The sequence below is a fragment of the Eschrichtius robustus genome, chromosome 4 (genome assembly GCF_028021215.1).
Source record: "Eschrichtius robustus isolate mEscRob2 chromosome 4, mEscRob2.pri, whole genome shotgun sequence".
Lineage (NCBI taxonomy): Eukaryota > Metazoa > Chordata > Mammalia > Artiodactyla > Eschrichtiidae > Eschrichtius > Eschrichtius robustus.
Window position 1 is genome coordinate 129,912,339 of NC_090827.1, and position 14,178 is coordinate 129,926,516.

General features: G+C 38.4%; 1 protein-coding gene, 1 long non-coding RNA gene and 1 other non-coding gene across 3 annotated transcripts in view; 2 read left to right on the forward strand and 1 right to left on the reverse strand.

Moving 5' to 3' along the window:
- The first annotated feature begins 5,743 nt into the window (after window positions 1-5,743).
- LOC137764316 (uncharacterized) lies at window positions 5,744-6,806 on the forward strand. The gene is made up of 3 exons (XR_011073959.1): window positions 5,744-6,142; window positions 6,393-6,437; window positions 6,659-6,806. It is a non-coding gene; the product is annotated as an uncharacterized lncRNA (long non-coding RNA).
- Window positions 6,193-6,323, forward strand: LOC137764479 (small nucleolar RNA SNORA24). The gene has a single exon (XR_011073984.1). It is a non-coding gene; the product is annotated as a small nucleolar RNA SNORA24 (small nucleolar RNA).
- Window positions 6,807-7,033: 227 nt separating the features above from the next.
- Window positions 7,034-14,178, reverse strand: part of PRSS12 (serine protease 12) — a 72,929-nt gene continuing 65,784 nt past the window's right edge. Inside the window, exons 12-13 of the mRNA XM_068543353.1 lie at window positions 11,154-11,434; window positions 7,034-9,391 (exon numbers count right to left, since the gene is read on the reverse strand). Coding sequence (XP_068399454.1) covers window positions 9,084-9,391; window positions 11,154-11,434 — 589 coding nt within the window. The 3' untranslated portion in view covers window positions 7,034-9,083. The remainder of the gene's footprint in view (window positions 9,392-11,153; window positions 11,435-14,178) is intronic.

Below are 14,178 nucleotides of genomic sequence, written 5' to 3' on the forward strand. Positions count from 1 at the left end.
TCTACACTAAAACCCTAAAAGGAAAAAGGGAGAAGTAGTATAGTTGAAGAATGAGTATTCTATAATGAACGGTTTCAGTTCATGTATCAAATGCAGAATTGAAATATTTTCCAGCCATCGTTTTATCAGTCTAACAGCTTCACCTCACAGTCTACCTTTAAAATCCTTAAACTAACCTTTATTTACAATCAATTTTTAATCCTTCTATCTATTACCACATTATCTCTCCTGAGAACTCACTCTAAGCCTCAAAGATTTGGCTTGAACAGTGGCTAAATCCATTAGGTATGATCTCGGAATCCCCCCAAATTTAGAAATATTGCCATCTTAGCCACAAATTGCACACTAACAGTAGACAAAAACCATCACTAAAGCACCACTTGTTAAAATGAAAACAGACTATAAAGTTATGACTTTTATTAAGCTTTATTTTTAAATAGTTTCAGATTTACAGAAAAGTTGCAAAAATGGTACAGGGAGTTCCCAGACACCTGTCATCCAACTTCCCCTATTGTTAACATCTTATAATACCGTGTACATCTGTCACAACTAAGAAACCAACACTGGCACATCACTATTAACTAAATTCCACACTTTATTAAAATTTCACCAGTTTTCCATTAATGTCCTTTTTCTGCTTGAGGATCCCAGCCAGGATACAACATTACATTTAGTCATTATGTCTCATCTCCTCTGGTGTGACAGTTTCACAAACTTTGTTTTTCATGACCACAACAGTTTGAGTACAGTTTAGGGAATCAGTAGAACGTCCACCAATTTGATTTTGTCTGATGTTTTTCTCCTGAGTAGACTGGGGTTAGAGCTTTGCGTAAGAATAACACAGAAGGAGGTGAAGTGTTCTTCTCATCACATCTTATCAGGGTACACACTATCAATATGACTTACCACTGATGTTGATATTGATTACCTGGCTTAGGTAGTATTTGCTAGATTTCTCTACTGTAAAGTTATGCTTTCCCCCTCTTGCCTTACCCTACCCTTTGAAAGCAAGTCACTAAGCACAGCCCATACTCAAGATGGTGTTGGGGTAGGAAAGGGGGATTAAACTTTATCTCCTGGAGAGAAGTGACTTTTTAAAATAAACATAAAATTTACTCAATTCCTGAAGTACATACTGAGTACCTCAAAGCATCTGCTAATGCAATTTAGTGCCCATTTAATGTGAATCACTCTGCTAGGCACTTCAAATAACGGTTAGAAACAGACCTGCATCATGAGGAGTTTACAATATAGTGAAGAAAATATACCACAAGAAAAATGTTAGTTAAGTACTATAATGCTAGTTAAGTCACAAAAAGGGAAAAATCAAATTCAGTTGGAGTTATGAAAAGTTTCATAGAACAAGAGATATTTAAGCAAAGTATTTAAAGCTGACTATAATTTTGACAGATGGAAATTCAACAACCATTTATGATTTTAAAAATCTCAAAAAAGTGCATATAGAGGGAATGTACCTCAATATAATAAAAGCCATATATATCAATCCCATACTTAACATCATACAGTGAAAAGCTAAAAACTTTTCATCTAATATCAGGAACAAGACAAGGATGCCCACTCTCACCACTTTTGTTCAACATAGTATTTGAAGTCCTAGTCAGAGCAATTAGGCAAGAAAAAGAAATAAAAGGTATCCAAATTGGAGAGAAGTAAAACTGTCACTATTTTAGACGACATGATTTAATATATAGAAAACCTAAAGATTCCTCCAAAAAACTGTTAGAACTAATAAACGAATTCAGTAAACTTGCAGAATACAAAATCAATATACAAAAATCTGTTACATTTCTATACGTTAATAACAAACTATTGGAAAAAGAAATTAAGAAAACAATCCCATTTACAACTGTATCAAAAAGAATAAAATACCTAGGAATAAATTCAACAAGGAGGTGAAAGACCTGTACACTGAAAACTATAATACACTGATGAAAGAAGCTGAAGACACAACAAATGGAAAGATTATCCATGCTCATGGATTGGAAGAATATTGTTATAACATCCATACTATGCAAAGCAATCTACAGATTCAATGCAATCCTTACCAAAATTCCAATGGCATTTTTCACAGAAATAGAACAACAAACCTAAAATTTGTATGAAATCACAAAAGACCCCAAATAGCCAGAGCAATCTTGAGAAAGATGAACAAAGCTGAAGGCATCATGCGCCCTGATTTCAAACTATACTACAAAGCTCGAGTGATCAAAACAGCATGGTGTTGGCACAGAAAGAGACACATAGATCAACGGAACAGAATACAGATCCCAGAAATAAACCCACACATATGCAATGAGTTAATTTATGACACAGGAGCCAAGAATATACAATAGGGAAAGGACAGTCTCTTCAATAAATGGTGTTGGGAAAACTGGAAAACCACATGCAAAAGATTAAAAATAGGCCACTATCTTACACCATACACAAAAATGAACTCAAAATGGATTAAAGACTTGAATGTAAGACCTGAAACCATAAAACTCCTAGGAGAAAACATAGGTGGTAAGCTCCGTGACATCAGTCTTGGTGATGATTTTTTTTTTTTTTCAGTGCCGTATAGCATGTGGGAACTTAGTTCCCTGACCAGGGGTTGAACACATGCCCCCTGCATTGGAAGCACATAGTTTTAACCACTAGACCACCAAGGAAGTCCCTTGGAGATGATTTTTTGAACCTGACCCCAAAAGTACAGGCAACAAAAGCACAAATAAACAAGTGGGGCTACATCAAACTAACAAGTTTTGGCACAGCAAAGAAAACCATCAACAAAATGAAAAGGCAGCCTACTGAATGGGAGAAAATATTTGCAAATCATATATCCTGCTAAGGAGCTAATATCCAAAATATATAAAAACTCATACAACTCAATAGCAAAAACAAACAATACAATTTAAAAAAAAATAGGCAGAAGATCTAAATAGACATTTTTCCAAAGACATACAAACAGCCAAGAGGCACTTGAAAGGATGCTCAATGTCACTAATCATCAGGAAATGTACATCAAAAATATAATGAGATATCACCTCACACATGTTAGTATGGCTATTATCAAAAAGACAAGGAATAACAAGTGTTGGTAAGAATGTGGAGAAAAGGGAACCCTCATGCACTGTTGGTGGGAATGTAATTGGTGTGCAGCCACTATGGAGAACAGTATGAGGGTTCTTCAAAAAAATTAAAAGTAGAACTAGAGGGTGATCCAGCAATTCCACTCCTTGGTATTTACTCAAAGAAAACAAAACACTAACTCAAAAAGATATATGCACCCCCATGTTCACTGCAGGGTTATTTTCAACAGCCAAGATATGGAAACAACCTAAGTGTCCACTGATGGATGAATGAAAAAAGAAGATGTGGTACACACACACACACACACACACAAAAAGGAATATTATTAAGCCAAAAAAAGGATGAAATCTTGCCATTTGTGACAACATGGATGGATCTTGAGGGTATTATGCTAAATGCAGTACATTGGACAGAGAAAGACAAACACTGTATGATCTCACTTATATGTGGAATCAAAAAAACAACCACCACCACCACTCATAGACTCATAATATAAACTGCCAGTTATAAAATAAGTAACTCCTGGAGATGTAATATACAACATAGTGACTATAGTTAATAACAGTGTATTGCACATTTGAAAGTTACTAAGAGAGTAAATCTTAATTCTCACCGCAAGAAAAAAGAAATGTAACTATGTATGAGGATGGAGGTTAACTAGACTTACTGTGGTGATCATTTCACAATATATACAAATATCAGATCATTATGTTGTACACCTGAAACTAATCTAACATTATGTCAACTACAGGAAGAAAAAAAGAAAATAGATGGAAAGACATTCAAGATGAAGAAAAGAGCATAAACAAAATATGAGGGTTCTCTCTCTCTCCCTCTCTCATTCATCCAGTGTTTTAGCACTTTAACCCAACACATTCATTTTAAGATCTTCACTAAGTCTTACTAGGTTAGCATAAGTGAATGGGGTTAGGGGCTATACTGAGTCCCCTCGAAATTCATTATGCTTAAGTCCTAACCCCCCAGTACCTCAAAATGTGACTATATTTGGAGATAAGGTCTTTAAAAAAATAAGTAAGGTTAAAAGAGGTCATTAGGACAATATGACCGGTGTCCTTATAAGAAGATATTAAGTTATAGATAGGCACAGAGAGAAGAGGATGTGAAGAAACAGGCCCATCTACAGGCCAAGAAGAGGTCTCTGAAGAAACACACCTGTGGACACCTTGATCTCAGACTTCCAGTCTCCAAAATTATGAGAAAATAAATTACTGTTGTTTAAGACATCCTGTCTGTGGTATTTTGCTAGACCAGCCTAGCAAAACAACACATGCTCAGTTAGAGATTCTAAATCAAATCTAATGTGGCAAAATTCCCCACTGTGATTTGTTATTTAAACCTTATTATTGAGTAGTTCTTTCCATTCAGTAGTATCATGAAGAGAGTAAAGTAAGGTGAAGAAAGGAAAAAGTGAGCCTTAAAAACAACTTTAGTTCTTTCAAATTTTATGCCCTATAAACTTGTCCATTCCAACCCTAACCATAACAGAAATTTTTGCCCTAAATTCTTTCCCCTAGAAAAGTTTGTAGTGTTCATGAAGCTTCACAGATCTCTCTTGTAGCACTGTATTCACCAGATCGCTTGATAACATTATCCCTGACAGCAACTGCTGCAACACAGGGCCCCAAATGGTCCACTACTAAGTAAAAGCTTCACCTCGATCCACCTTTTTGTCTCATACCGTAGGAAAATTAAAAGGGAAATAGAAAATAAATTTAAATGGCATTTAACAAGCACGTATCTAGGACTAAAAGTATTCCTAAAAGTCTGTAACTCCCCTTTTAAAGAAATAGACCTACCATTTATTTAGCTGCACCCCCAAAGAAACGTACAGCAGGGAAGTTAAAACCCAGGTGTCCACTTGCAATAGTCAACAGAAGCTCTGGAGCGGCTACATTGTGGACCACAAACCACAGGTCCGAAGGCAACACGGGAAACGTTCACACACGCATGTAAAAGGGTCTCCCGCACGCTCGTCCGGTCTAATACCCTTTCCTTTTCCTAATCTTGTGTTTACAAAATCGTTTGGCAAGGCTTTCAGCAGAGTGCAAATACTCCTAAGAGATTAGACTCCCTCAAAACAAAACAAAAACTGATTGCAGACCACTGACACCTGCGCTTCAGGAACAGCAATGTCGGCGGAACACGGGAAGATACGGAGTTTTTTAGCAGAGAGACCAAAAAAAAAAAAGTCAGCTAGTTCCATGAAAATCAACCAACCAAAAGGTTAAGAAGCAGAGAACTATCGAACCTGGTGCTTTGGTAACAAGGGTGACTTCTAAAGTAACTCTCTAACAAGACAGCCCTTCCGCCTTCTTCACTCAGCGGACGCGCGAGTCCGGCAAGATTTCCTGGTTTCGCGAGAACTTTTGGCAGCTCTGAATGCGCACGCATCAGAGTCGGAGGCCACGTGAGCAGCCCAGATCTAGCGCGGGGCGGGGCGAGGCGGGGTGGAGAAGCTTAGGAAGGGGAGGGGCCATCAGGAAGGCGGTGGCCAACGGATGGGGTGGAACCTCAGCGGAGCTGGGAGGGCGGGGCGGAGGGAGAAAGCGCGTAGGCCCCGCCCCTCGCGGCGCTTCCCCGGAATAGCGTCACCCGCTCTATAAGAGAGCGTGTGGCAAAGGATTCGGCCTTTTACATCCGGGAAGCGTCGAGTTTAGGTTAAGGTACGGCGTCGTGTTTCGTGCGCTAAAATACTTGAGACAGAACTTTTCGGCCAGGTTTAAAATGCAGGAGATGCAACAGTCTTGTAGAAGTAGATCGACGTCAGCTTGGAAAACCTCTAGGTTCAAACGCCTGAGTGGACTTAAATGTTCATTGATTCTCGGGGCAGCCACGTTCAGCCGGGGGCGCTGAGTCGGAAAACTAGCGCGCGTGGGCCGTGGGCCTTCCGGCAAAGTTTAAATGCAGCTGATGACTCCGGTGAAGAAGGTCATTAGTTCAGCTGTTGGTGTCATGTGGCCATCTTGAATCTACTCCGCCACTATTAAATAGTAACACCGCATCCTGATAACCCGCCAGTTTGATCCAGGTGGTGAGTAGTATCTGTAATTGTCCTTGCTGGTCTTTTCTGGGATCGTGAATCTCCATGTATCTTTGGGACCTGTCAGCTGTGGCAGTCTCCCTTCCTAGCCATGGAAGAGCATATTCTTGTTTATTGGCAAAGCTGTCACCATTTAATTGGTATCAGATTCTGACTTGCACAAGTAACATTCTTCACTTTAAAAATCTGGAGGGTACTGGGTTATTGGGCAAACATCTAACTATTGTTCAAATGTTTTTAGGAAGCTGAGCTAATTGTTCCAATGGATGATGGAAAACATAACAAGGTACGTTCCTGTCTTTATATATATATATATATTTCTGAATCTGAAACCCTTAGTGCTAAGGATTTGGAAGGCCAAAATTGGCATATTTTGCTGGCATTTTGTAATTTAAAAGAGTAAATAGCCAACTGAATAGAAAGTAACTGAAGTAGCTGCTAAGACTCAGCACCATGAGGTAAGTACACAAATTAGAGTTTTATAAAGCTGGTTTTCTTCTCTTGCAGAAGTCAAGAAATCCAAAGCGATATGGGTGAAGTCTCACTTAGCATCCTGAAGTACACTGCCAAATGTGATTTTAAATCTCAAGTATGGTATTTAAATGGAGAATAAGTGCTTCCTTGCTATATCAATAAAATGCTTGATTTGTACAGATGTCAGTGTTCCCTGACTGAATGACCAATAAGTGCAAAGGTAACTACAAGTAGTGAACAGGCTGTCTCCTGTTCCACTGCTGTGGAGCTTGAGCGGAAGTAACATGAATTAATATTGTTGTGTAAGGTATTATTTGGGGAAAACTCTTACACGTAAAAACCAGTTTACCCCTGAGGAAGAGAGCAGGGTCATTTAATACCACACAGAAGATTAAGGAAACTGCACGGTGAAAAGCTATGCACTTTATTTACACAGATGTGCACTGAACACTTGCATCTTTAAAACTCACACTTAACATTTAACAAGAAAAAACATTAAGCTATAATAAAGGCATATTTTATGAACCGAGCATTCTACCTCAAGGTTGAGCAAACTGCAGGCCATCTGTTAACTATCTGTTCTTTAAGTTTGCCAGCCTCTGGTCTAGTTAAAAAGCCAATATAAATGTTTGCATCAGCACTGTAGTTCAATTACAAGGATGGCCCATGAGAAACTTTCAGGAAGATAAATTTTCTGGTTTTTCCCAAGCCCTTGTGCATGTGTGCACCATCTATAGCTGTCATCTCTATATGTAAATGCAGAGTTTTTCCGTTATCAAAGTCATGAGTGTTTAGAAAACGTTTTAATGCTATTCTACTTGAACTGCATTGCAGTTCTGCAAAGTAGTAAACTATAAAGCACTTTCAGGTTAGCACCAGTTTTTTTACATAGCTCAGAATTTATAAAAGGGATGCAATATGATACAGAAGGGAAAGGGATGGGGGTGAAGTCCCTCCATGGTGAGTTAGCCATTTAAGAGGATTACTTAAGCATTCTTAATCCTATAGTTTGCACTTCACCTTTTTTTACTACCTGGGATTTTGGGAAGGACTCATGATAGCAGTCATGTCACCTCTGATAAGGATTACTCAAGTATCCTGAGGGCTTAGCTTTTATATTTGGGCAAAGATTTTGTGCTGCTACCAAGAATGCCCTGTAGGATACATAATAAGCAGCTATCCCTTACTCCTTTGGGAAACAGCCAGAGGGAAAACTTACCTTTAGACAGGAGAACCGTGGGTTAGAGGGGTGGGAGGAGATGCTCTTGTCTGCATTGGGACTCTTCCTGTTCTGGAGTTTGGATTCAAAGCCTTTCAACAGCTGTCTCATCTTGGCCTCTGCCTGTTAACCCATTTGAAAACTAGAAATACTATAAAATCTTACCTACCTTTTATAAATTGTCAATGAGGTGCATAGCCACCTAGCACATAAGTGGTATATGGATTAAACATAACAGTTATTTTAGACTTTCCCATACTATTGACAGGGAAAGCATTTTTAAGTCTATTTTTATTAGATGGGACTGTATCAGGATAGTCTGCAGGTTTAAGTTAGTTACCAGAAAGTTGCAATAGGTGGCACTCTTAAATCATGGTTGGGAAAACAGTGTGATGCTAAGGAAAAAAACATTTTTGTTTTACCAAGCTGTAAATTTGAAGTGATTAAAAGTAATCAAGCAGATTGAATTAGGTTGTGCATTAAACAATTTGAAGGCATTCTTTATTATGTTATCAGGAATGCAGAATTGTGCTAACAACATACAAGGTAGCTAGAATGTTTTTCTCTTTAGTTGCCATAGTGCTTGGTACAAAGGCTTCATTCAGGAATGTATTGTGACAATGATATTCCTTTCCAGTCTGTTTATAATAGAATTCCTTTATCTTTTTTGGCCTTCAGTTTTCTCACGAAAGGCCAGAAAGATGTGGTCTGATTTTTTTTTATCAGCCTAAGGAAAAAAATCTGAGCTTAAGAAATTACATGAACAGAAAACAATGCCACTCTTATTTTGAGTATAGTAAAGAGTATTTTCTTTGTGTGTCAAATGTAGGCTCTTTATATGAATATATACCATATTGATTCAGTTATAAAGGAGTTCTCAATCCAAATAAATGTAAAAACAGCCTGACTGCACAATCAATATACAGAAATCTCTGGAGAATGCTGAGAAATAGGCAGAGACAAGACTCGTGAGAATAATGAATTTAGTGTCCATTAAACTAATTTGGGTAGGCGACAATGCTAAATAAGGATAATCATTACTACACTGAGGTATCTGTAGCCAAAATGTTCACATCACAAATTCTCAAGCAGCAAAGGGGTACACAGTTCTTATCACAACACAAAACACAGAAATATGGATCTCCACTCCCATTAGTTGGCATCTCTGGCTAAATGCTAATGTTGGAAGGTTTCCAACAGATTCTTTAAATATTATTTTCTTGAGGTTTCCATGAAGGATTACAGTTTGGTGACACTTTTTATCCAAGGTACAAAGGCTGAGACTTTGGTATAAACACCAGGGGAATCCTTGACTCCACAGCCATATCCCCAGGAGGTCACCCCATATACAACCCAGCTCTCTCCTGGCCGTTCACACATGAGTGGTCCTCCGCTGTCTCCCTGGCAGCTGTCCACACGTTTGTGTTCGTGGAGGTTTCCAGCACAGAGCATCCTTCCTGTAAATCGACCCTTATAACGGTCTTCACAAAACCTCTTGGGAAGTAAGGGGATGGCTGCTTGTTGTAGAGTTCTTGAGTAGGCTCGTCCTATGCAGGCCAAATAATTGAATTAGATTCCAGGTAAAGATCATAGCGAAAAGAGCTACATGTAACAGTTTAATGAACATTTAATAGCCCTATTAAAAAGCCCTATTGTGGCATTAGTGTAGTTTAAGTGAGTGATAACTATAAATGGTACTTTTTTTATTGTTTGCACTTAACCATACTCTAACCCTTCACTATTCTGTTTCTCAGTACTGCATTTTTTGAAGAATACTTTAGTAATGCTTACGGACTTGCCCAGTAGAAAAAGGTAACCTACAGAAAGCACATTTGTGCAGGCTTTAGAATTTGAATTCTCTGTATTAAAACAGTGAGGGTGTATTCATGCTGGTTCTGTATTAGCAAATCCACTGCTCTAGGACTTATCTACTTCACTGACTTTTGAGGATTAATTATAACAATTCTATATAAGCACATAAGGTGGCAATTACTATCCTCAAGAGAAACATGGTATTTCATAAAGATGATTCAGAAACAACGTTCTTACATAGAAACGGGCTGAAGTTTAACCACTTGTTAACGTATTCTATTTACTAGTAAGCCACTCATTCTCTGTTTAGTGGCTAAAATGTATAATTGATAGGTTCTCCATGATAGCCTTTTCTTGGATCTAAACTCCACATTATTCTCCAATCCAATTTACTCAACTGGAGTGATTCATCCATAATAAAACATTCCGTAAAATGTACTTTCTTTGTCATCTCTATTCAGATGTAGTGTCTAAAGGGAGGTGATTGATTCACTTCCCTGATGAAGTAATAATTCCAGCAGCTGTACTCCAGCCTTCAGTTTGTCTCACAGATCAGCATAGCGTCGTGAGAAGGCATGTACTCTGCCCTGATTCTATTATATCATCCAGGAAATGTTTCCACTTTTTAAGGTTTATCTCAGGATTGGTCACAGAGCTTTTTCAGTACTGTGTATCTGCTACAGATGTTCTACATTTTGCTGCTATGAAATAATGTAAGTAAGTTTAAAGCCCAGATTTAATGTAGCATGGGATAAAATGAAAACAAATACTTATATTTACTAAATATAACCTTATTGAAATTATCACCTGTAGAAATACTTATCTGATGTTCTTTTCAGTGTTAATTACTTTTAATGGAGAGCAGTTAACCCAATCATTTCTCCTTACTCAGTAGTCATTTGTGAGTCGAGCACCTAATCCAGGTGAGACCTAGATGTTTCGAAGACCATCCTGAGCAAGCACTAGCTGATGTTAACTCGAGCAAGACAATACAGAAAGCTGTTTGCCTGAGAAGAGCACAAGCTGAACACTATCCTGCTCGGGGACGGGGAGGTGGGAAGAATAGAAGGGGGTTGTGGAAGGAGAAACCCAAGTGAGCTGGATCCCTCCACTTGAACCTCAGCAGCTCTGATTTTTGTTCTTCATTTAGGAATTCTGCATAAGATTTATTTTGATAAAGGGCTCCATTACAAAGAAACCATCAAACACCAAAGCCCTTTGCTGGGGTAGCTACATCAAAGTCATTAGGAAAACTTTTTAAAATAGAGACAGCTAGGCCCAAGTCCTGAGTAGGGTCCAAGTTCTAATGGGAACCACAGTACGCTCAGGGTATGAATCCAGATTACATGCATGCATCTCACACTTGGCGGAATTTCCAAACAACTAAGCCTGAACCCCCTTTAAGATTTTGCTACCCACTGTACACCCAAATGTGTGGATAATCCCAGACACAAGCAGGTGCCCAGATTTTAATTGTTTCTTTGGGTTATTTGTTACCTGTGTCTCCCCATCCTGTTATGTAACAATTGGAGGCTGTTTTCTGTGGCCTCTCCCTCCGGAGTGGCAAACAGGCTGGCAGAACGTGGCTGCTGAATCTGGCACATTGTTCTTCTGGTCCTTGTAACCTAACCAGGGCGATGTCGTAGTCGCTGCTGTCTGGCCGATACTCCCGGTGAATCACAATCTGCTGAACTCCAATTTCTTCTTCAAACTCCTCCGGCACCAGAGTATGATAATCCCCAACCCGAACAGCATAGTTCCTAGTGCTGTTACCATACCTGGGAGGCAGAGAGAGCTAATGGGAGGCTTGTTTCAAGTGTTGTAAATTGGTAACTGTCAGCCAGGAAGGTTAACAGAGATGCTTGTAAGCCTTTCTTCCAAATCATTAATCCCTTTTATAAGTTTAACCTTCCTTTCCATTTCTCTGATCCCACTGCTCTCGGTCTCACACTCTAAACCCACTGTCATCACTTTTTTTCTTCATCCATTTCACTATTTAACCCAGGTTACCATCTAACTGTTTTCTGAGAAAGAGCAAATGTGGAAAGTAAGGGCTAATCACTAACCTGTCATTTCCCCACCATGAAAAAGGATCAAAACAGGAACAAATAGTACAGGGCAAAATTACCATCCTGTGTTTGCTGTCGTCATTTTTCTATCATTTCCAAGATTGTTAGTTCCACGAGGGCAGAAACTATGTCTGATTTAACTCTGTATCCCCCAAAGCACTTAGCACAATCCACTTTACTCCCCTTTTCTGTGAACTGAATGCAAACCAAAACTATCTTCAGGGCAACATACATTCATTATATGCTCTCATCTCTTAAATCTTTGTTCAGACATCACCTCAGTAAGACCTACCTTGACATCTAAGATTGCAACCCACCCTTGCTTGTGCTCCCATCCCCCAGCACTCCCAATATCCTTAATCTGCTTTACTTTTCCTTTTTTATTATACACTACTTTCTAACAAAGTATTCAATTTACTGTTATTATATTTATTGTTCTCTGTCTCCGCCCCCCCCGCCCCCCGCTTGAACAAAAGGTACTCAAGGGCAGGGATCTTTGTGTTCACTGATGAATCTTACACATTGAGAATAGTGATGCCAGTTAAGTAGGAATGCAGCATATGTTTGTTGATCTAGTAAATGAATGAATGTTTATTTTTAATGAATGTGTCTTTTTTCCATAGGAACTATTCAATTAAAACAAATACAATATTTACTTGATTGACAGTTCTCAGCCTGTTTTTCAGCCAACATACCTTGATTCTGATACATCTGCCTAAAGCAGTTTCTCAACCTCAGCACTCCTGACATTTGGGACCAGATTATCGTTTGTTGTAAGGGGCTGTGCTGTGCACTGTAGGATGTTTAGAAGCATCCCTGGCCTCTATTCCCTAGATGCCAGTAGCATGCACACTCGCATACACACACCCCAGTTTGACAACCAAAAATGTCTCCAGACATTGCCAAATATTCCCTAGGGTGCAAATTGTCCCCACTTGAGAACCGCCGACCTAAAATACATCATCCAACCCACCTCCTGATCACTTCCTCTTTCTCACTGAAGAGTATAGCACCTTGCTCGCTTCCAGAGCTACTTAAAACATTCTCAATGACTTAATTCCCAGCACCTTTCCCTTTTAGTTCCCTAACCTCCTCACCTGCAGAGAGTGTTTTCTCTACTTGATCTCAGCCCCCCACCTACAGCTCATACTCACCAAATATTACACATTTTTGAAGTCTTGGTTTCAAGCATCTCATCTTGACAGTTCGACATCTCTACTCATACTTAAGTACCTCCTATCTTTACAGTTTTACAGCTCCATCCGCAGCTCTTCACCCCCACTGGACTTCAATCCGTCGGCCCCACTAGTTTTTTCATGTCATTCTCACTCTGCTTATGACTTCTTACAAGGCTTGGATTCCATCATCACTCTTTTGCAAAAACTCTCAATCCTTCTTTCCCTGATCTGCCAAAACTCCAACTCTGGTTTCATCAACTAACCACCTACTTTCCGCTAGCATCTGACTGTTCAAAGGGAAAAACATACTTTAACAGCTCTCACCTTAATTTTTTTTTTTTAATCAAAACTTCAATATCTTCCACTGGAAACGGGGCCTGTACTTGAATGTGAATTTAGAGAAGTGGTATTCAAAAACTGGAACTTTCTAGTGACTGCCTATTTGAAATAACCTTTCATTTATTCCTATAAAATTTCTGGAAGTTATAAGTTGCTCAAAGATTCTAATAGCCCTAAGTAGGTCTCTGACAACATTGCAATGTATAAAGTGATTTTCTTAACTATGTCAGCTCAAAAAACTGAACAATGCAACAAAGATGATTTAGCTTATACAACCACCTACTAGTGATCTATGAAACTAATAATTTCCTGTGGTTCCTTGAAATTCTCCATTTTCAACCTTAAATTATCACATATCTTTAAAGTTCAGAAGGCTTTTCATATATTGTACCTAGAGACTATCTTCTTATGGGTTCCACTTCAAACTTTAAGTTTAGGATTATTTCATATCCTGAAACTCTAAAAAGTAATAGTCATGAAGAATAATCAGATATTTAAATAACTCTCACTTCTACTTTCTGTGTATTGATACTAATGTATTATAAAAATTCAATATGACTCATTAATATGTTCAGGTTTTAAAGCAAAATCCCAAGTGATTTATGTTTCTAACAAGAATAACTGTCAACGCATCCTTGAAAGTGCTGCTGAAATGTTTCATATATCTTTGGAATGGAATTTAAGAAATTATCTCAAGCTTCACTGTCCAGTACAGTAGCCACATGTGGCTAATGAAGCGCTTGAAATGCAGTTGGTCCAAAATGAGATGTGCTAAAAGTACAAAAATATGCACAAGATTTCAAGTATTTACTATGAAAAAAGAATATAAAATATATTGTTTCTCTAGATAATAAGACTATCAAATATCTCAATTTTATATCCTATTTTGCAATGATATTTTGGATATACTGAGTTAAATGAAATATATCATTATAT